This window comes from Pleurodeles waltl, chromosome 4_1 (genome assembly GCF_031143425.1).
Source record: "Pleurodeles waltl isolate 20211129_DDA chromosome 4_1, aPleWal1.hap1.20221129, whole genome shotgun sequence".
NCBI lineage: Eukaryota > Metazoa > Chordata > Amphibia > Caudata > Salamandridae > Pleurodeles > Pleurodeles waltl.
In genome coordinates, this window is record NC_090442.1 from 542,233,797 (window position 1) to 542,255,181 (window position 21,385).

General features: G+C 45.4%; 1 protein-coding gene across 1 annotated transcript in view; it reads right to left on the reverse strand.

Moving 5' to 3' along the window:
- The window catches only part of CAPZA2 (capping actin protein of muscle Z-line subunit alpha 2), a 260,949-nt gene that overhangs the window by 33,896 nt on the left and 205,668 nt on the right, over positions 1–21,385 (reverse strand). Inside the window, exon 9 of the mRNA XM_069228921.1 lies at positions 6,233–6,295. Coding sequence (XP_069085022.1) covers positions 6,233–6,295 — 63 coding nt within the window. The remainder of the gene's footprint in view (positions 1–6,232; positions 6,296–21,385) is intronic.

Below are 21,385 nucleotides of genomic sequence, written 5' to 3' on the forward strand. Positions count from 1 at the left end.
GGGTGCAGTGTTGCAAGTCTCACGCTTCTTGCAGAGATTGCAGGGGTCTTTAAATCTGCTCCTCTGGAAACAAAGTTGCAGTCTTTGTTGAACAGGGCCGCTGTTCTCGGGAGTTTCTTGGTCTTTTGGAAGCAGGGCAGTCCTCTGAGGATTCAGAGGTCGCTGGTCCTGGGGAAAGCGTAGCTGGAGCAGTTTTCTTCTGAAGGAGGGAGACAGGCCGGTAGGGCTGGGGCCAAAGCAGTTGGTGTCTCCGTCTTCTCTGCAGGGGTTTTTCAGCTCAGCAGTCCTCTTCTTCGTAAGTTGCAGGAATCTGAGTTCCTTGGTTCTGGGGAGCCCCTAAATACAAGATTTAGGGGTGTGTTTAGGTCAGGGAGGGCAGTAGCCAATGGCTACTAGCCCCGAGGGTGGCTACACCCTCTTTGTGCCTCCTCCCAAGGGGAGGGGGTCACATTCCTATCCCTATTGGGGGGATCCTCCATCTGCAAGATGGAGGATTCCTAAAAGTCAGAGTCACTTCAGCTCAGGTTGCCTTAGGGGCTGTCCTGACTGGCCAGTGACTCCTCCTTGTTTTTCTCATTATCTCCTCCGGCCTTGCCGCCAAAAGTGGGGCCGTGGCCGGAGGGGGCGGGCAACTCCACTAGCTGGAATGCCCTGTGGCGCTGGAACAAAGGGGGTGAGCCTTTGAGGCTCACCGCCAGGTGTTACAGCTCCTGCAAGGGGGAGGTGATAGCATCTCCACCCAGTGCAGGCTTTGTTACAGGCCACAGAGTGACAAAGGCACTCTCCCCATGTGGCCAGCAACATGTCTCGAGTGTGGCAGGCTGCTAAAACCAGTCAGCCTACACAGGTAGTTGGTTAAGGTTTCAGGGAGCACCTCTAAGGTGCCCTCTGGGGTGTATTTCACAATAAAATGTACACTGGCATCAGTGTGCATTTATTGTGCTGAGAAGTTTGATACCAAACTTCCCAGTTTTCAGTGTAGCCATTATGGTGCTGTGGAGTTCGTGTTTGACAGACTCCCAGACCATATACTCTTATGGCTACGCTGCACTTACAATGTCTAAGGTTTGGCTTAGACACTGTAGGGGCACAGTGCTCATGCACTGCTGCCCTCACCCATGGTATAGTGCACCCTGCCTTAGGGCTGTAAGGCCTGCTAGGGGGGTGACTTATCTATACTGCATAGGCAGTGTGAGGTTGGCATGGCACCCTGAGGGGAGTGCCATGTCGACTTACTCGTTTTGTCCTCACCAGCACACACAAGCTGGCAAGCAGTGTGTCTGTGCTGAGTGAGGGATCCCCAGGGTGGCATAAGATATGCTGCAGCCCTTAGAGACCTTCCCTGGCATCAGAGCCCTTGGTACCAGGGGTACCAGTTACAAGGGACTTACCTGGATGCCAGGGTGTGCCAATTGTGTGAACAAAAGTACAGGTTAGGGAAAGAACACTGGTGCTGGGGCCTGGTTAGCAGGCCTCAGCACACTTTCAAATCAAAACATAGCATCAGCAAAGGCAAAAAGTCAGGGGGGTAACCATGCCAAGGAGGTAAGTGAGAAAAACGCGATTGAAAACAATAGACGTTTATAGAAAGAAGAGAGAATTTCCGGTAGTACTGAACCGAAATCTGCTGCAGCGAGAGTAAACATGTCCGAACCCGGCGGCAGAAAGAAAACAATCTAACAAAGGACTCAATGCCGATGTGCACTATCACCGAGAAGAGGAGTCACTCAAACTTGTGACTCCAAAAACCTTCTTCGAAGAAAAACAACTTTTAACACTCCAAGCCCAACACTGGATGGCGAACTTATGCAAAGCATGTGTATCTGCAGCTAAACATGCCATCGAACATATACATACACAAAGTAAATATTAGGAATTAGACTAGAAAGCAACAAGCTTGGCAAGGATTTTTTGGAAAATGGCTAGGGCTCGAGGAGAGGGCCAAACCATATACTAAAATAGTGGAGTGCGAAGTGAAGTCCCCACCTATGGATATGGAGTAGTTAGATGGGAGACCACGGAACCCAAGAGGTGAGTACCTAAGTGACCCCCAGTGACCAGAGGTAAATACTTGGACTTCCCAAGGACTAACAAGAGGACTTAGAAAAGGAACTTTGCAAGAAGAGGACCAGATCAGAGGAACCCAAAAGTGGATTCTGGAAGAAGAGGACCTGCAAAAGAAGGGGGCAGAGTCCAGTCCTCGATGGAGTGTCCAGACTGGGCAGGAACCACTACCTACCCTTCTGTGGACGAAGATCCAGGTCAATATGGGGTTAAAGAAGATCAGCTATGGAGCCCAGAAGCTGCAGAGAAGTCCTTAGAGCTGTGCAAATTATGTTCCACGTCAGTCGCCAAGATGCAGTCAGTCAGTGGTCAGGGGAACCACCAACAAGCCTTTGTAAATGCAAGTCAGAGAAAAAGAAGAGTTGCAGGCTGAAGATGACCAGCAAGGTCCAGGGGACTCGACCCTTTGAGGGGAGTCGAGGCTGACCCTCAGCAGTCAGGAGAGTCAGCAGAAGCAGTCACAGCCCCCAAAGGCAACCCACTGGCAGCAGGCACAGTAAGTTGCAGTGAGGCCCAATCAGCACACCTGGAGAGGAGTCCCACGTCGTTGGAGCAGCAGAGAGGAGACTGTCCATCGAAGGATAAAGTGCTGGAAGCCGGGGCTACTTGGAGCCTGAAGATCCCTTGGAGCAGCAGTCAACAAGCCTTGGTTACTGCAAGAGTCACGGTGCACAAGGGGTACCGTCCTGGAAGGAGAGGCAAGGGCTCACCATCTCCTAATGTGGACAGAGGGCAGAGGGGACCAAGAGGACCACTCCGGACCACCACCTGTGTTGCAGGATCCATGCAGTTCCAGAAGATGGCAGATCCACACAGCCAGACGTCATTGCTGTAGAGGTCTGCAGATGCAGGGGAGTGACTCCTTCACTCCAAGGGAGATTCCTTCTTGCTTCCTGGTGCAGCTGAAGTCTTGCTGACTCCAGAGATTGTATAGCCGTGGAAATGTTGTAGTCGCTGGAACGAGCCAGGGAAACAATATTGCAAGGCGAGTTTGTCTCGGGGGTTGCAGTCTTGTTGGTTCCTGAATGGTCCAGTTGAGGATCCGGTGGCCAGGAGCAAAAGAGCTCAATGCAGAGAAGTCCTGGTGGAGTCTTGCACGCCGAATCTGGGGACCCACCAACAAGAGAGTCCCTAAATAGCCTTAAGAGGGGGTCTGGTCACCTTCCACGGTGACCACCTATCAGTGGAATCACTGACGCCACCTGCCTGACCTGGCCACTAAGATGCTCCCAGGGGCCTCTGCAAATCTTGTTTTCAAGATGGCAGACTCAAGTGGCCACATGGAGGAGCTCTGGGTGGTGATGGGACAGGGAAGTGGTCACTCCCCTTCCCTTCGTCCAGTTTTGCGCTGGGGTCCATGGTCTGGTGCAAACTGATTTATGAAAGGAGGGCACCAATGTGCCTTTCAAAGTAAACCAGTGGCTTGGGGAGGCTACCCCCTCCCCAGCATTCAAACACCTTCTTCCAAGGGAGAGAGTGTTGCGTCCCTCTCTCACAGGAAATCCTTTGTTCTGTCTTCCCCTGCCTGAGGTGGTCAAGCAGCATGAGAGCAGAAACCTGTCTGAGGGGTGTCAACAGCGTGGGCTGCCCATAAAACCCTGGAAGACTGATAGGAGCAATACTTGGGGGTCCAATGAGGAGCCCCCAGAGTGCATGGAATCATGAGACCAATACTGGCATTAGTTTTGGGGTATGATTCCAACACACTTGACACCAAACATGCCCAGGTTCGGTGTTACCATTATGTAGCTTGACCACAGGTGTCCAGTACACTGGTACAATGGCTTCCCTGCACCTACGAAGTCCAGTGCACTGGAACTAGTTCGTAAAGGGCACCTCTGATCATGCAGGAGTGCCCTCACACACAGGAACCTGCACCCCGCCCTCTGGGCTGGAAGGGCCTACCATAGGGGTGACAGTGAACTGGTGTAGTGACCTGAGGTGAAAGGGTGCATGCACCTTTTCACACAGGCTGCAATGGCAGGCCTGGCAAACACATTTTGCATGGGCTCCTATGGGTGGCATAATACATGCTGCAGCCCATGGGGAACCCCTTTGTGTCCCAATGGCCTGGGTACCATTTACTAGGGGCTTCTAAGGGGCACCAGCATGCCAATTATGGAATGCACAAAGGTCCAAGCTAACCACATTTGGAGGGAGAAAGCACAATCACTGGGGTCCTGGTTAGCAGTATCCCAGTAAAAACCGCCCAAGCATAATGATAGCAGGAAAAAAGTGGGGGTGACCAAGCCAAAAGAGGGTACTTTCCTACAAAGATGTAAACACGTGCACATTTAGGCTCATCACAGGTGAATTTATAGTCTGCCCTTCAGGGTGAATGCCTCAGGTATTTTTGTATCAGGAGACTGCATTTGAGGAGTATATACATTACTGTGCTCTTCTGAGAGTCAAAGACTAACATTCATTAAATCTTGATTCTTTGTTGTATTCTCTCCATAAAAATGAGGCTTCACTGGTGCTAGTTGACACTGAACTTCCATTCATTATCATATCTCGTTGTTCAGTGTTTCGAGTTTATAAAGTTCTCAACTTGACAGAAAGGTCTTCCTGTTGAATGCTTTGCTATATGCTACAATGCCCCCAAAACACACATTTGATGCAAACTAGCAACCAAGGACCCACGGACAGGCTTTGAGGATGACTGCAATGATTTTAATGCCCTATAAGTTAAATGGCATGAATAATTAGCTTCTCAGTGATAACTCCTTTTTTTGGTCACCTTTACCTTCCCAAGCCTCCCCCCACTCCCAAATTGCTTCCATGCCTTAACCTTGTACCCCTGCATCTTCTTTCCACCTTTCAAAACTGCTATTCATTGACCAACACTCCACCACCTTTCTAACCCATTGGCCTTAGCCCTCCCCCACCTACCACTTTAACAAGGTACAATTAGTTCTCCATTTATTTCACATTTTTTACCTATGCTTCCCCTACCTCTACATTTGTCCTCAGATACTTTCTTCACTACATCCTCCTCTCTCTTCCATTATCTTATCTTATCCTCCAACACCACCCTTCCACTCCTTTGGGAGCAACCCACCCTATGCTTTTTCTCAGCTAAAACTTCTCGACCTCCCTCTACCACCTTGCACCTTTACGAACATAATGCAGTTCTATTTCACAGTTATACCTGTGCCTCTTATACTTTATCTTTGGTTAATCCACCTTCCCCCTTCTACTTCTCCCACCACTCCTTTCCCCAAAACCTATCCCTCTACCGCCACCTTTCTTTCTCCCTGACCACCATCTCCCTCCTCACACCTTGGCTACCCCTGTCCACACCTTCAACCTCCACCTGCCCACACTTCAGCCACCATCTTCCAACCCCTCAGCCGCTCCCCACTTACATTATAGTCACAACCTTCCCAGACCTCACTCACCCTTTCTTCCTCAACCGCTCTTTCTTCTTCTACTTTGTTTTTCCAATCAGCAATACCGCCTTTTTGTACACTTTCCCTTACCTCAGCCACTGTTTTCCAACACCTGGGCCACTTCCTCCCTAAAAATATCAGTCAATCCCTCCTCATATCACATCTTGCCTCTTTCTTCGTCTAGCATCTCCTCATGCAACTTCTCTGCCCAATTGCACACCAACCTCTTACTCTACTTACCAATCTTGAATATCCTCCCACTTACTATTTCATCTCTTACCTACTTTCTTTTTCCATCCATGTACTCCCCTCTATCTCCTACACCTTTCAATCCAGCTATGTTTGCTAGGGGTTTCCAATTCAGTAACCAAATGTTGTATTTGACGCTGTATCACTTGCCAATTGAGCAATTCTATGATATTGGTAGCAAGAGCCAGGTTCATAAGAAAGCCAATAGAGAGCTATCAAAGACTACACCTGGATAGTTACCTCAGCTACTCTTGTGCATTTTTAAAACTGATGATCCACTGTTTTCTCCTGCTCTAAAAGTAAGCTGAAATGGTCAACATTAAGCGTGAAATTAGAAATATCGAGTAAACATCTAAAAATAATGGCAAATAAAATAAAAAAAAAAAAAAAATCACAAAGATTATTTTATTAAGTAGGCACTGTTGATTAATAACACACTCTAGGTCCCCATATATCAAAACAAATATTTCCCCTATAACTGTTGCTTATTATGTTAAAGTTCACGCTCTGCATTTTGAATATCATACCTGGTAATCGTTTTCAGCAGCTTCTATAATTCTGATAAATTCTTTAGCTGTTTGCGCTTCATTCTAGATAAAAAACAATTTTTTTTAAAAGGCAACTTGCAACTTTTCTGAAATGACTGAAGGATATTCTTTCTTTATATTTTTTTGTTAGGTTCATGACATACAATACAGTATTCAATAAAGCTTAACTGCTACTTTTTTCAATTGAAATTAAATTGACTTTACATTTGAATTATGCAGAAGAGTGGTAGCTGTAAAGAAAAAGTGCACTGTGTTAGTGTCCATGACATACACGCTTTTCAATCAGGACCACTTAGGCTCTATTTAATAATGAGTACATTGACTGTGTCAGACCCTTCTACAATTAAACAATGGAAATTCTGTGTACCACTTCAGTGATTTCCTTAAGACAAGATAAGATTAACTCAAAACAGAACAAGCATTTACAATGCCACGGGTCTCGCATCTGCTCATGTTAGAGCTGATCGTGTTGTAAACTCCTAACCTGACTTTTCACCTATCGGGCAAAAGTGCATTTATGTACATAACCCGAAAAAGTGAAATGAACGATGTAAAGCGCTCGACTTCTGCCAAGCGAGATCGCGCTCGTAAATTAGAGAAAAAGAAGTCCACGAGCCCGATGGAAAACAGCGAGCCTCGCATGTTTTTTGTACTTGGTCGCTGCGCTCGAGGAGGGCTAGCCAACGGAAAAGGCATGACGTATGCATGCCTTCGACTAATGAAAGCAAGCGGATTTTATTAGGCAAGCCCACAAACCAATAAAAAACACTGACGTGAAGTTGACAGGGCTCCGAGCCCTTTTCTAAAAACAAAAGCGTCTCGCTGCGATACGCATGCAACGCAGGCTCGACCCTAAAAAACAGTGGAATGGTTAGTTGAAAATATTTTCAAAAATAATTCATGCACTGTTCCTAAATCCTTCAAACCACCTTTATTTCTTCTGAAGTTTACATATCGTATAGCGCTACAAACGTTGCCAGTATGTGTTTTTTAACAAAAATACAAAAGTTTCAAGGTGAAAGACGCAATGTCAGAGATTAGAGATACAATGAATGCAATGAAAGTACAGCAAACTATTAAATATCAGAGCAACCTCATACATTATGAGTTTCAAAGACTTCAGGTTGCACTGCTAGTCAAGCACTGGCAATACCAATAGGTCTGTGTTAGACCTGGACTCCTTGGTGCGGTTTCTCCAAACTTTTGGCTCTGACCTCCTGTTTGGCTCATTTCGTTTTTGCTGGTTTCAGGACTCTGACCACTTTACCACTGCTAACCAGCGCTAAAGTGCAGGTGCTCTCTTCTCAAAACATGGAAATATTGGCTTATTCACAATTGCCATAATTATTTTACTTATAAGTTCCAAGTAAAGTGCACTACCTGTTCCCAGGGTCTGTAAATGAAATGCTACTGGTGAGCCTACAGCACTGATTGTGCCACCCACTGCAGTACCCCTTTAAACATAATTCAGGCTTGCCATTGCAGAGCCTGTGTGTTCAGTTTTAAACTGCCATGTCAACCTGGCAAGTTAACCCTCTTGTCAAACCCAACCCTTCTTTTTTAATACATGTAAGTCACCCCTAATGTAGGCCCTAGACAGTCCCAAGGGCAGGGTGCAGTACATTTAAAAGTTGGACATGCACGTTTAGGTTTTACATGTACATGTAGTGAAAAACTCATAAATTTGTTTTTCACTACAGCAAGGTCTATCTTTCCCACAAGTTAACATTTAGATTGCCTTATGACATTTTATAAGTGTAATTTCAAATTGGGAAATTATGGAACCCCCAAGTTTGGTGTCTCTAGAATCACAATTTAAAACCACAAGTGATGGTAAAGTCATATTTGAAACTGTAAGAAAGTTGGCATTGTCTTACCTTAAATCATCTAGTGCCTTCTGCCTGTCTCTGAACACACGTCTGGGTGAGTGACAGAAGGGCTCTTGTGCAATCCCTCCAGACAGCCACACACAACGGGAGCTTAGGTATGACTGAAGGAATAGCAACATCCTGATAGCCATCGGATGTAAGAGCTTACACACTAGAATGGGCTGTGTCCTGAGCCCACACAAAGGGCTGCATAACCCCCTGGGGACTGCCTTTCCTGTCCTGTCTGGAGCCACGGCAGGAAAGGCAGGGACTCTGCACTTCTTTTGAAGTCTTTCCCACTTCAAAGGCACCACTGGGTATAAGAACTGGACTTCTGACCCCGCCAAACCAGTACACTTCTGGACCTGAGGATATTCTGCCAGTAAGAAGGACTTCTGTGCTGTGCTGCTGAAGGGACTGTCACTCTACTGAACTCCTGCTCTACTGTGCCTGCCCTGCTGCCCTCCTTACCTGGGAGTGAGAGTGACTGGTCCCTTCATCTCTACAGCCACAGAAGCAAAGTGACTCCAAAGGCTTTCTAGATTGCCTCCCGTTCTGAAGTCTCACATCAAAGATTTCACTTCATCCTGCAACACCACCTAGACGTTGCTTGCTGCAAGTCTTGCCCTGCCAAGTGATGCCAATCCAGACCTGGGCCCTTGGAAGTGGGTATAAAGTGCTGCAACTACAAACTCCATTATCACCTATCTGCCAGTCAGAAACTAATTCCGCCCCCCCCCCCCCCCCTCCACCCCTCACGCATTCCCACAGTCGCCAAGGACAAAAACATCATAAAGCCAGCTGCGCGGCTGGATGACGACGCACCTTGGACTGCACAGCTCGTAACAGATACATCACCTACATCCAGCGGGATCGATGCAGATGCATCTCTTCTATTTTTGAGATTTTTGCTGTTTTGTTAATTAAATTAAACTCTCTTTTTATAACCAGGTGTAGTATCTTTGTGTGGTGTGCTCACTGTTTTGCTATTTGAAGTGTTGCACAAATACTTTGCACATTGCCTCTGAGTTACACCGGACTGCTCTGTGCCAAGCTACCCAAGGGCTGAGCCCAAGTTAATTTATGGTGTGTAACTGACTTACCCTGACTAGGTCCCTACTTTGACAGGGTGCATAAATATGCCAACTAAAGACCCAATTTCTAACAGTCTGGCTTTAAAGGAACGTTTTATGGTAATGTGAAGCATTACATATGAACAGTATGGGAAAAGATATGCATTTGTGTAGAAGAACTGTCAAATAATATTGGTGTGGGTTATAAAGTCAGGGTATAATTGCACTGTCAAGCTAGGACTAAAATCCATGTGGGTTAATGAATGCCCACCTCATCTGTGCTGTTGCCAGAGAAAAACAACAAATTATTTAACCCCTAGGGTGCCCTGGACGAGCTGGTCTCGCCCTTGACACCGGGACGAGACCAGCCCGTCCTGCTATGGACCCCCAGGGGGAGCGAGATGGCTGAGCACTCCCCTCCCCTGGGCAGAGATGGAAGGGGAATCTCTTCCCCTTCCACCCCGCCCCCCGTGGCATCTGATGACGTCAGCGCGCTTTCGCAAAAGCATTTCTCCGCCGATCACGTGGAGGGGGTAGAGAGGCATGAAAGGAGAGGAAAGGCCTTTCCTCTCCTTTCATGTCTCTCTGAGCATTTCTGCTGCCCGGGCAGCAGAAATGCCCACAAGACACCAGGGAATTCTTTTTTTGGCATTCAAATAAGGGGAGCGGCCCCTTGGGCAAGGGCCGCTCCTCGAGGCGCTAATTATTTTTAGGCCGTTTCTGTCCCCCCATCGCCCCCTCCGGGGGCAGATCGGCCTATTATTATTAGCCTATTTTTGTAAGGCCAATCTGCCCCCAAAGGGGGCAGAAACCTATAGACACCATGCATTGGTGTATGTGTGTGTTTTATTTGGGGGGGGGGGGGGGGGGGGCAGCCCGTTAGGCAAGGGTCTCTCCCCATAGGGGCACATTACTGTTGGCCATAAATGCCCCCCTTGGGGACAGATTGGCCTATTTTTGGAAGGCCCATCTGCCCCCAAGGGGGGCAGAAAGCCCACCAGAGACCAGGGAAGATTTTAATTCCACAATAAGAGGTTGGGGGTATGGCCATACCCCCACCCCAAATGAATGGGGCCAAAGTTGTTGGGCAATTATCCCTGATCCACACCCGGGGGGGACAGAAAGTCTACTAGATGCCAGGGAATAAAAAAAAGAAAAGAAAAAGGTGGGGTGATGGTTACCAACCAGTACGGGCCTGGTTATGCTCCCACCCGAGCTGAAGGGGCTAACAGTCTTTCAGGTCTCCCCCACACACTAAAACATCTTATCCCATGGCAAGCAAGAGGACATTTGATTATTTTTGGTTTTTGTTTTACATTTGGGCTGTGAGAGCTTGGCAACTCTCAATATAGTCTCATTTGGAATGGTGAGGGCTGCACTTTTTTTTTTTTTTTTTTTTTTAAACTTTGGGACGCTGCCATGTAGAAAAACCCACAAGACCTAGACACATCTGAAAACTAAACATCTAGTTGATTCCAGGGTGGTGTGCTTCACATGCACCCCGCACCATTTCCTTTCCCACAATGCCCTACAACCCTGCAACTTTGCTGGAAAGCACACATTTTTCCCACATTTTTGTGATGGAACCTTCTGGAATCTGCAGGAATCCACAAAATTCCTACCACCCAGCATTGTCTCATCTATACCGATAAAATTTCCGCTGCACTTAGCCTAAAAATGTTTTTTTTACAGACTGCCCTTTTGGACCCACTTTGGTTCCCCCTCAATTTCGACGTGTTTTTGGCTCTTCCCTGTCACAAACACTTTTCTTTGGGAAAATGTGATGTGTCCAAGTTGTGTTTTGTGGCATTTCCTGTCGCGGGCGCTAGGCCTACCCACACAAGTGAGGTACCATTTTTATCGGGAGACTTGGGGGGGAACATTGTATTTCTCTAAATGTTTTCCTTCCAAATATAAGACAGTTTGTAAAAAAGGCATCTATTTGAGAAACGCCCTGTAATTCACATGCTAGTATAGGCACCTCAGAATTCAGAGATGCGCAAATAACCACTGATCCTCAACACCTTATCTTGTGCCCATTTTGGAAATACAAAGGGTTTCTTGATACCTATTTTTCACTCTTTATATTTCAGCAAATGAATTGCTGTATACCCGGTATAGAATGAAAAACCACTGCAAGGTGCAGCTCATTTATTGGCTCTGGGTACCTAGGGTTCTTGATGAACCTACAAGCCCTATATATCCCTGCAACCAGAAGAGTCCAGCAGACATAACAGAGCATTGCTTTAAAAAATCTGACATTGCAGGAAAAAGTTACAGAGTAAAACGTAGAGAAAAATGGCTGTTTTTTCACCCCAATTTCAATATTTTTTTCTTTCAGTTGTTATTTTCGGTAGGAAACCCTTGTAGGATCTATACAAATTACCCATTGCTGAATTCAGAATTTTGTCTACTTTTCAGAAATGTTTAGATGTCTGGGATCCAGCATTGGTTTCACACCCATTTCTGTCACTGACTGGAAGGAGGCTGAACGCACAAACAAATCGTAAAAATGGGGTATGTTCCAATAAAATGCCAAAATTGTGTTGAAAAATTGGGTTTTTCTGATTCAGGTCTGCCTGTTCCTGAAAGCTGGGAAGCTGGTGATTTTAGCACTGCAAACCCTTTGTTGATGCCACTTTCAGGGACAAAACCACAAGCCTTCTTCTGCAGCCCTTTTCCCCCATTTTCCTTTAAAAAAAAATGACATTTTCACTGTATTTTGGCTAATTTCTTGGTCTCCTTAGAGAAACCCACAAAGTCTGGGTAACTCTAGAATCCGTAGGATGTTGGTAAAAAAGGACGCAAATTTGGCGTGGGTAGCTTATGTGGACAAAACTTTATGAGGGCCTAAGCGCGCCCTGCCCCAAAAAGCCAAGAAAAGGCCTGGTACCTGAGGGGGGGAAAAGGCCTGGCAGCGAAGGGGTTAATTATCTAAGACACTTTAACAGGATTCCAAAATCATGCATGTGTCCTGAAAACTCAAGCCTAGGCAGCTGGATAAATAAACACAATTATCACAGCAGTATGGAGTGCAAACACTTTTTTGTGGAAGCACAACAAGTCTGGCCAATCAAAGCTTCCTCCGAGCACGTGGGTGGGGCCAAAACCCCTCTGTAGTGAAACTCACAATTGTCTGTTGACAGCTGACCTCTCAAGCCAGACCATAAAGAGGCATGTGACACTGTACATTTTTTGGAGGTGGGGGATCAAGGAGCAGAGTTCGTTTAATATGTAGTGATCTAAGCCTAACTGATGCTTTTAGTTTAGAGGCTAAATATTGAGTGGGAAGAGGTGTGTAAGACTTCATCAGTAACACAAGCAGTCTTAAGAGTGCTCTGGCTTCTAAGAGAAGCAACCAAAGCATTAAAGCACACGAAGACGATGCTCACATTGAAGAATCTATCTTCCTAATTTTTAGGCGAATTTGGTGAAACCCAGAAATATTTTGGCTACTTATGATAAAATGACATTATAAACAGATATTTAGCTCCAAAGATAACTTCTCTTTGTGTTACTATTTGTCAAAAACAATTAGTTATATAAAAATAATCCAACTTTGCTGGCACCATTAACGCCCAAATTTGCTTTAATTAAATCAACCTCTATTCCACAGGTCCCTCTGTCCCTAAGCTTTACAAACAGGTTCTTAAAAAATTAATAGACAAAACAAATCATAGTAATGTAATGTTCTACTGTCAGGGAATAAAGTATCTAGTAAAAGGTGAACTCAAATATATGAACAGCTAGCACCAAATTTAACACAGACTTTCAATCATCTTTAGGTTTTTTTTTAAAAATAACATTAAGGGTGGGAAAAATCTGAATACATATCCAGGCATACCCGAAAAGGTCGATATATGTCTGGGGGAAGAGTGACACTGACACTACAGACACTATTTATCCTCAATCTTAACAGAAAAAAAAAATATATATATATTGAATATCACGAAAACCTGGACCCCTTAGTGCTCATTTTAGTTTGGATCACCATTATGGATTAAAACAAGGTAAATATTCAATTCCAAGAATAAACAAACTAAAAGAAATACAATTTGGACCAATATGCAAATTTATCACAGATCTCCTACTGTATTTGCTCAAAAAGACCAACTTTGTGCTGTTTTGTTTTTCTAATACCTTTAGCTCTGTTATTGTCATAACGTAAACCTCTTCTGGTATTTAAGGATATGTAAAACCTTTTCTGCTTCATTTTGAGGATTTGGAAGGCAATTACACTGCCATGAAAAAGTGATATTGTTTCATGTTAAAATAAAAATAAAAAAATGGGTGTGTGTAAAACTAATATATCGTTATGCAGTACTACAGTTCTTGTACAGATATTTGAGTACAATTCACCGACCCTGCATAAAGAGCTGATTGCTACTAAAATATCATCTACGTGGGTGCCTGTAAGGTACCGGAATACAAAGGATCAAAGGATGGTCCCATTTACCTTTCATAAAGAGAATAAGAGTTGAACAATAGATACTGGATCATTTGCTAATGCTACACAATTGGCAATATGTTTCCATTATGCAACATAACAAGCTTTCTGTTGAGGGATATATAACCGTTTTTACATAATTCATACATTTAATTGCAAATAACCAAAGTCAAGGATCTCAAGAGCCAGATGATCAGATTGAAATTCTCATCTGCTGTGGCAAATCTGACTGCAGTGTTGAGTTAGTAAATCTGGAATTAATGGGAGCTTGCAACGTGGCTACACTGACATCTCTAAAGATTGTTAACTAAGGCTGCTGTGCACAGGTGAGAGCAATCACAATTATCACCACTGATTCCTTGCACATTTGAATGAGTGTCAGAGAAGGAAAAGCATCAGCAAATGTCCCTGACCAATTTAACCATACCACATGCAAGGGATGTGACTACCGTAAAGGTAGCGGTTACCAAAGCGTTTTAGAACCAAGCCCCACATTTTAGTACCACGACTTTCGCAACCCCACCTAACTTAAATGGACATAAAGGTGGCGACTTTTTAAGGTTACAAAAAAAAAAAAAAAAAAAAAGTATGGTGTGGTAGCACATTGTTATTTGCAAATGGTACATTTTTCATTAAAATGTTCACTTAACTTGCAGACATAGTTTTACTTATAAAACTTAATTGCACAAAAATAATAATGTACGAAAATCGGTTTTCAGTGAATATTATTTGTGTATCACCAAGTGAAGAATCTTGGTTTGTACTAATCCAACTAAGATGTCAGTTTCCAACACACTTGAAAATTTTAAAATTTTTTGGTTCATTTTGCTTTCCTAACTGCTGAATGTGTGTACAGTTTATTTACAAACATTTACATTTTGTTGTATATTAGGATAAAGTGACATCCTTTCACATATCACGTACCACAGAAAGATTAGTATATAATTCACTTTACAATTTTTCTCTGGTTGCAAAGTGAGAGGAGTTCATAAACACCAGTTGTGCTAAAAGAAATAAGCAGAAGAAGATGACACTGCCTGACATATGGCCTCTGTCTTTGAAGCTGCAGCAAATGTGACACAAATACAAAATTTAAAGGCATCTTTATTTATTGCCTGGGCTTTGGCGACCCACTAAAAATCAGGGAAACACTGCGTAAGGCACAGTTGTGCCATTTTCTGTAGTCACTGGTCACAGATAAATCTATTTGTAGTATGGCCGCCTGTGGAAGTATGTAACACTTTTGACTATTTCCCACTAAAATGTTCAGTCAACAGCACAATGCACAAACCTACTTGAGAACTTTTGGCATAAAGCAAAAGGGTTACATTCTGCTTCTGAATGCAATATATTGTTGTCATGTTGTATGTTCAAATCAACACCACTTATTCTTGAAGAAATGTCAAACACTTTTGAGGGCCTAGTGCACTGCACACTAATGTGCTACTGTAAGTTCAATGGGGTCCTTCCTGCTACCTGGGCAGGTAGGTCTATCAAGTGTGCCCCTCCACCTAGTAGTGCGTGTTACCTGTCCCAGAGGGTCTGTAAATCCTCTGACCTCTAAGAAACCTATTATTTCACCAAAGCAACATATACCTAATAATGGATGACAACACAAGATCCTCCCTTTCCATTGGCTTGCTGAACACTCTTGTACGGAACTTATTAGAGGATACATATAAAGAGCCAACAGAATACACAAAGTCATCATTGTTAACAGTTTAGTTACCTTCCTCACTGTCACGAGACTCCTATGCCTGGTAAAGAGGAATCATTCTTTGTAGGTTGTACTTTTACCAACGAACAGCTGGGTGTTAAGCCCCAGAAAGGTTTGCACCTGCCGAAGTTGCAGATGTTATTTATTTATTCCTGTTGTTGGAAAAATCAAGACTGTGCTACAAAGTAACGTATGTGCATGTTGTATGTGTGTGGTTGTCAGACACTGTTGAGCTTGGTGTTCAATTTGTAAAAGAAGAGTTGATGGTGACCAAAGCTCTAATCAGAAGCATACGACTGGTTGGTGCGCAGAATACCAACGCTCCATAGTCCTAAATTCACCTTACAGCTTTAATTAACTACCAGGCACCCCCTGCCACTTCATGTCACACTTATGCAGGTTCCTGCTTTCTCCCTTTGTGGCGGTTTTTCTGTTTCTCCGTCTTTTCCTTTCTTGTTCACAGTAAATGTCTTATGCAGAAAACTAAGTGCTGGTACCCAAACATGAGTCCTGGTGGCCCTCCACGGGCTCAAATTAAGCATTGTTTGAGTTATCTTTCTCTTTACTAACCAATCATCTAGAAAAGGGTAACATGAATGATTTGATTGCGCAGGTATATTGCTACCTCAGTCACACAAATACGTTTGCAGCAGATTTAACCCCAAACCTGAACACTTCGATCTGAGGTAGGTGGAAACATTCTATATTCAAAGATACTGCTGTACATGTAGATTCATCAAGATGTGAAAATATGATTCTTTTTGGTCCATTGTGTTCATGTAATTCTGATTTCCTGCAGTCACTGGAAAGTGTGTTTTCTGTTCAGTCCTTTTTCTTTATCAGAAAGTATGGAGACTATTCCCCTGTCCTCTTTGAGTGAAGGCACAGAAGTGATTTGAACCCTTTGTGGTAACCTTTGATAGCAGAGACAAGTGTTCCTTGTTGTTATTATGTTTGCAAACTAGAATGTGCAGAGGACATTGTTTGACCTTGATGTAATATCCACTTTCTCTTTAGACAGCACCCATTTGTGTTTATTTTTTTTTCAAAAATGAGGAAAGTCTTTCAATCTTTACTTTCATGGAAGACAAATTCCTTAACCTGGACAATTTGGTATGGGATCTGGACCAGCCTCGAAAACTGTTTGTTTGAATTAGCTGCCACTGCGAATACAGATGTTTGTGCATAGGGATGATGATGGAAAGACTGGTTTGTTTGGCATGGTAGTCTTCCAAAATCAATTAATCTCCTTCACTATTGTCTTTGAAAGGAAGAGCTCTGCTTTTGTGTGGAGTAGTGGTGGTGCATTTGAAATAAAGAACTGACTCATCAATGTAGGAAAGTACCCTCCACTTTTTGCCTGCTATCAGTGTGCTTAGACTGTTCTCACTGGGACCCTGCTGACCAGGACCCTCAGTGAATGTGCTCTCGCCCTCTAAATTTGGTTGCCTAGGACCTTTGTGCACTCCTCTCTTGCCATACTGGTTCTCCCTTATAAGTCCCTAGTGTATGGCACTCAGGTACCCATGGCTTTGGAACATGTATTGTTCCACCCATAGGAGCCCATGGAAAATGTGTCTGTAGACCTGCCATTGCAGCCTGCGTGAAAAGGTGCATGCACCCTTTCACCACAGGTCACTACACCAGGTCACATTAAGTCACCCCTATTGTAGGCCCTCCTAGCCCAAAGGGCAGGGTGGAGGTTCCTGTGTAAGGGCACGCCTGCTTGAGCAGAGGCGCCCCTACAAACTCCAGCCTCATTGCACCGGACTTCGTAAGAGCGGGGAAGCCATTTTACCAGTGTATTGGACACAGCTACATAATGTTAACGCCAAATCTGAGTATGTTTGGTATCAAACATGTTGGAATCATACACCAATACTGTTGCCAGTATTGGTTCTATGATTCCATGCACTCTGGCGGCTCCTTAGAGGACCGCCCCCCAGTATTGCTCCTACCAGCCTTCTAGGGTTTTCCACAGGCAGCTCGCGCTGCTGCCCCCCATTAGACAGGTTTCTATCCTCCTGCTGCATGACGAGTTCAATCAGGGGAGGCAGAAAAAAGGATTTTCTGTGAGAGAGGGAGGCAACACTCTCTCCCTTGGAAATAAGTGTTACAAGGCTCTGGATGGGTAGTCGCCCCAAGCCACTGGTTTTCTTCGAAGGGCACATTTGGTGTCCTCCTTGCACAAACCGGTTTGCACCTTTCCAGGGAAGCCAGGTCCCTGCTCTGGTGCAAAACTGGACAAAGGAAAGGGGAGTGACTACTCCCCTGTCCATCACCCCCCCTGGGGTGGTGCCCAGAGCTCCTCAAGGTGACCACTCAATTTCTGCCATCTTGAAACAAACATGTGCAGAGGCTCTGGGAGTATTTGAGTGGACAGGTCAGGCAGGTGACGTACCAGACCCTTCCTGATAGGTGGTGACCCTCCTAGGTGATCAATCCTCCATTTAGGGCTATTTAGGGACTTCCTTGTGGGCGGATCCCCAGATTCGACATGCAAGACTCCACCAGGACTCCTCTGCATCGTTTATTTCAACTTCTGGCCACTGGAATCGCAACCAGACTCTTCAGAAACCAACAAGACTGCAACTCTGGCGACAACTTTACTTTGCAACATTGTTTCTCTGGCTCCTTCCAGCAACTGCAACATTTCCCCAGCTGTGCATCCTCTGGAGTCGGTGAGACTTCAGCCTGCACCAAGAAGCAAGAAGGAATGTCCCTTCGCGTGAAGGAGTCACTCCCCTGCATCTGCAGGCACCTACAGCAACAACGTACGGCAGAGTGGATCTGCTCACCTCAGGAACAGCATGGATCCTGCATCATAGATGGTGGTCTGAAGTGGTCCCATTGGTCCTCTCTGCCAGCTGTCCAACTTGGGAGAAGGTGAGCCCTTGCTTCTCCTTGCAGGACAGTACCCCTGTGCACTGCGACTCTTGTAGCTACCAAGGCTTGTTGTCTCCTGCTCCAAGGGATCTTCAGCCTCCAAGTAGCCCCGGTCCACAGCACTTCTTCCTGCCAAGCATTCTCCTCTCTGCTGCTCCAGCGACATGGGACTCCTGTTCAGGTGTGCTGACTGGGCCTTACTGCGCCTACTGCCAGTGGGTTGGCTGTGGGGGCAGTGACTGCTTCTGTTGGCTCTCCTGACTACTGGAACCCCCCATCCAAGAGTCGAGAACCCTGGGCCTTGCTGGTCCTATTCAGCCGTGCAACTCTTTTGCACCTCTTGCATTTGCCAGGGCTTGTTGGTGGTTCTCCTACACCACTGACCAATTGCAACCCAACAACAGACATAGGACACCATTTGCACTGCTCCAAGGACACCTCTCCGGCTCCTGGGCTCCACAGCTAGTTTTCTTCCCATCTACCTGGTTCTTCACCCACAGACGGGTGGGTAGCAGGGGCGGCTCCTTTGCTATGGCGAAGGAGTGTCACCCCCGCCTGAGCAAGCAGCAGAAAAATTAAACGTTACTTTGCTATGGTTTTATTTTTCTGCTGGTGACCCAGCCAGCAGTGCAGGGAAGGGCAGAGCCATGGGAGGTAGGGAGAGTGCATCTAAGCGCGCATGTGTGTTTGGCCAGCCGTCTTAGGCCGGCAAAACACACATGCGCACTTCGGTTTCTCCAGCCTGGCTGTGTTTACCAGCCGGGCTGGAGAAACTGCACAGATCCCAGGAACTATGTGAGCAGCTGGCCAAGCCACTTAGACCAATCCTGGCACTGCTTTCATGCTAGATGTAGTATGAAAGCAGAACCAGGATAGCTGGGGAGTCTGTGCTGGTGTCCCAGTGAATGCTGGGACACCATATCCAGGCAAGAAGAACGTGAAGTGGCAGGAGACGGGTGCATTGTGGCGGAGGTAAGTTTATTTTATTTTTTTTATTTCCCCCAACCCCCTTACTCTGTCCCCCCCACCCTACCCCTCCCCTTGAGATTTGTAGCGGCTGCCGCTGGTGGGTAATAGCTCCTGCCCCCCACTGGACTCTCCATCGTGAACTGGACTGTTGCCTTCTTTTGCAGGTCCTCTTTCAGAATTCACCATTGGTTTCTTTTAGACTGGTCCTGTTCTTGCACAATATCTATTCTAAGTCCCCCTGTTAGTCCTTGGGAAGACCAGGTACTTACCACCTCTGCTCTCCTGGTCGCTGGGGGCACTCAGGTACTCGCCTCTTGGGGTCCCTAGTTCTTCCAGCTCCCCTCTAACAACTCCATATCCTTGGGTGGGGGACTTCACTTCGCATTTCACTTTCTTAGTATATGGTTTAGCCCTCCACTAGGGCCCTCACTTTATTCTAATATTATTGCCAATGCTTGTTGTTTCTATGGCAATTTGTGATTGCTATTGTGTATACTAGGGTGTACTTACCTCCAGTTGGAGGGTTGCCTCCAAGTAATCTAGTGTTGTGTTACTATAATAAAGTACCTTTATTTTTGTAATACTGTGTGGTTCTTTTGTGTGTGATAAGTTGCTGTGTGACTATAGTGGTATTGCATAAACTTTGCATGTCTCCTGGATAAGTCTTGGCTCCTCATCCACAGGTACCTCTAGAGAGCCCTTGCTTCCTAGCTACTGCCTACACTTCACAAATAGGGGTTGTCTTGACTTGGTATAAGGTGCCAACACCATAGGTGTCCACCACACACCAGGCCAGTTTCCTACATCAACTAATCACCCTGGAGTGTAGCGTTCTGTTTGGATATTCATATTTATGGAGCCAGGTCAAGCTCCAATGCCAGCACCGGTGATATATCTTGAAGCACTTAGTCCACATGTGGGCCGAATAATTACTTATTAAGAAAAGTCTATTTGAACAAGTTCCTTACCCTTACTAATGCTTTTTCTGCTGGATACCATGTCTAACCACAGATTCCTCACTTTTAACATATCCCCAGGCGCCAGACTAGATCTGGAGAATTCTTCCAAGAAAACTCCCAGCATGCCAATAGGTGGCGCCCAATGGCTCTGAAGTGACAATATACTGCCCCTAATGAGATGGAGCGGAGCCACATGTAAGTATCCCCGTTGCATATGGACATCAGTTTCTTGTACCTTTAACCTTCTGCGCCCTCAGATATGGAGGCCAGAACAAATGGAGAAAATCAAATGTAAGAGGCCACAACAGAGTGTGACTGAAGGTAAGTAATGTCTTTTGATGGATACTTGTAGCCACATATTTCTCACATTAAGAATAGATACCACAGCAGTACATCCCAAAGGTGAAGGGTTTGGAGAATAGACTCAGACCAAAAAGCCCTGCAGAACCAAGTGGGGGAAGTGACAACCTCTCCAGATCAGACTGTCACCCATGTCAAAGCCTGGCAGATGACCAGAACAGGCACCCCTTGTACCAAAGCCCTTCTAGTGTCCTCGGCCCTAGTCGAATGAGCCCACAGGCATTCTGGGACCGTGGATTGTCCAGTGGACAGCAGATTTTGATGAATAGATCTATGCATCCTATTTTGGACTCCTTGCCTTTCTTTGCACCAGAAAACCCACGAAGACCTGACAATTTAAGCAATGCTCCACTGTGCGGCTGATGTAAAAGTTCAGCACCTTCTTACAGTCTACACAATAGAGCCTCTTATTCTCGTTTGAGGGGTGAGGAGGGTAAAAAAACAATGACAGTGATGGAACAGGAAACATGGAAGGTAATCACAACTTTCTGGTAGGGAGGCCACCTGAATCCTCAATAACGCTGTCTGGAATGAAGGTAATGGAGGGCGGTTGCCACTCTGCCCTATAGAGAGTGCGCTTGCACAGCCACCTGTCTTCATTTATGATGCCATACAGAAAAACATTTGGAGTGCACACACACACTTGAGCCAGGAAAGCACCCTCATTTGTTTGTGTGCGCTTAATGAACAAGTTACTTACCTTTGGTAACAGATTACCTGGCTGAGAGATAGTCTAGTTGCAGATTCCGTACCTTAGAGTTTCCCCCAGGCATCAGTCTGGATCCAGAGACTTTTCATCAAGCAGTACCCCTGAGCACCATTAGGTGGCGTTGGTCGACTCCACATTAGTCAT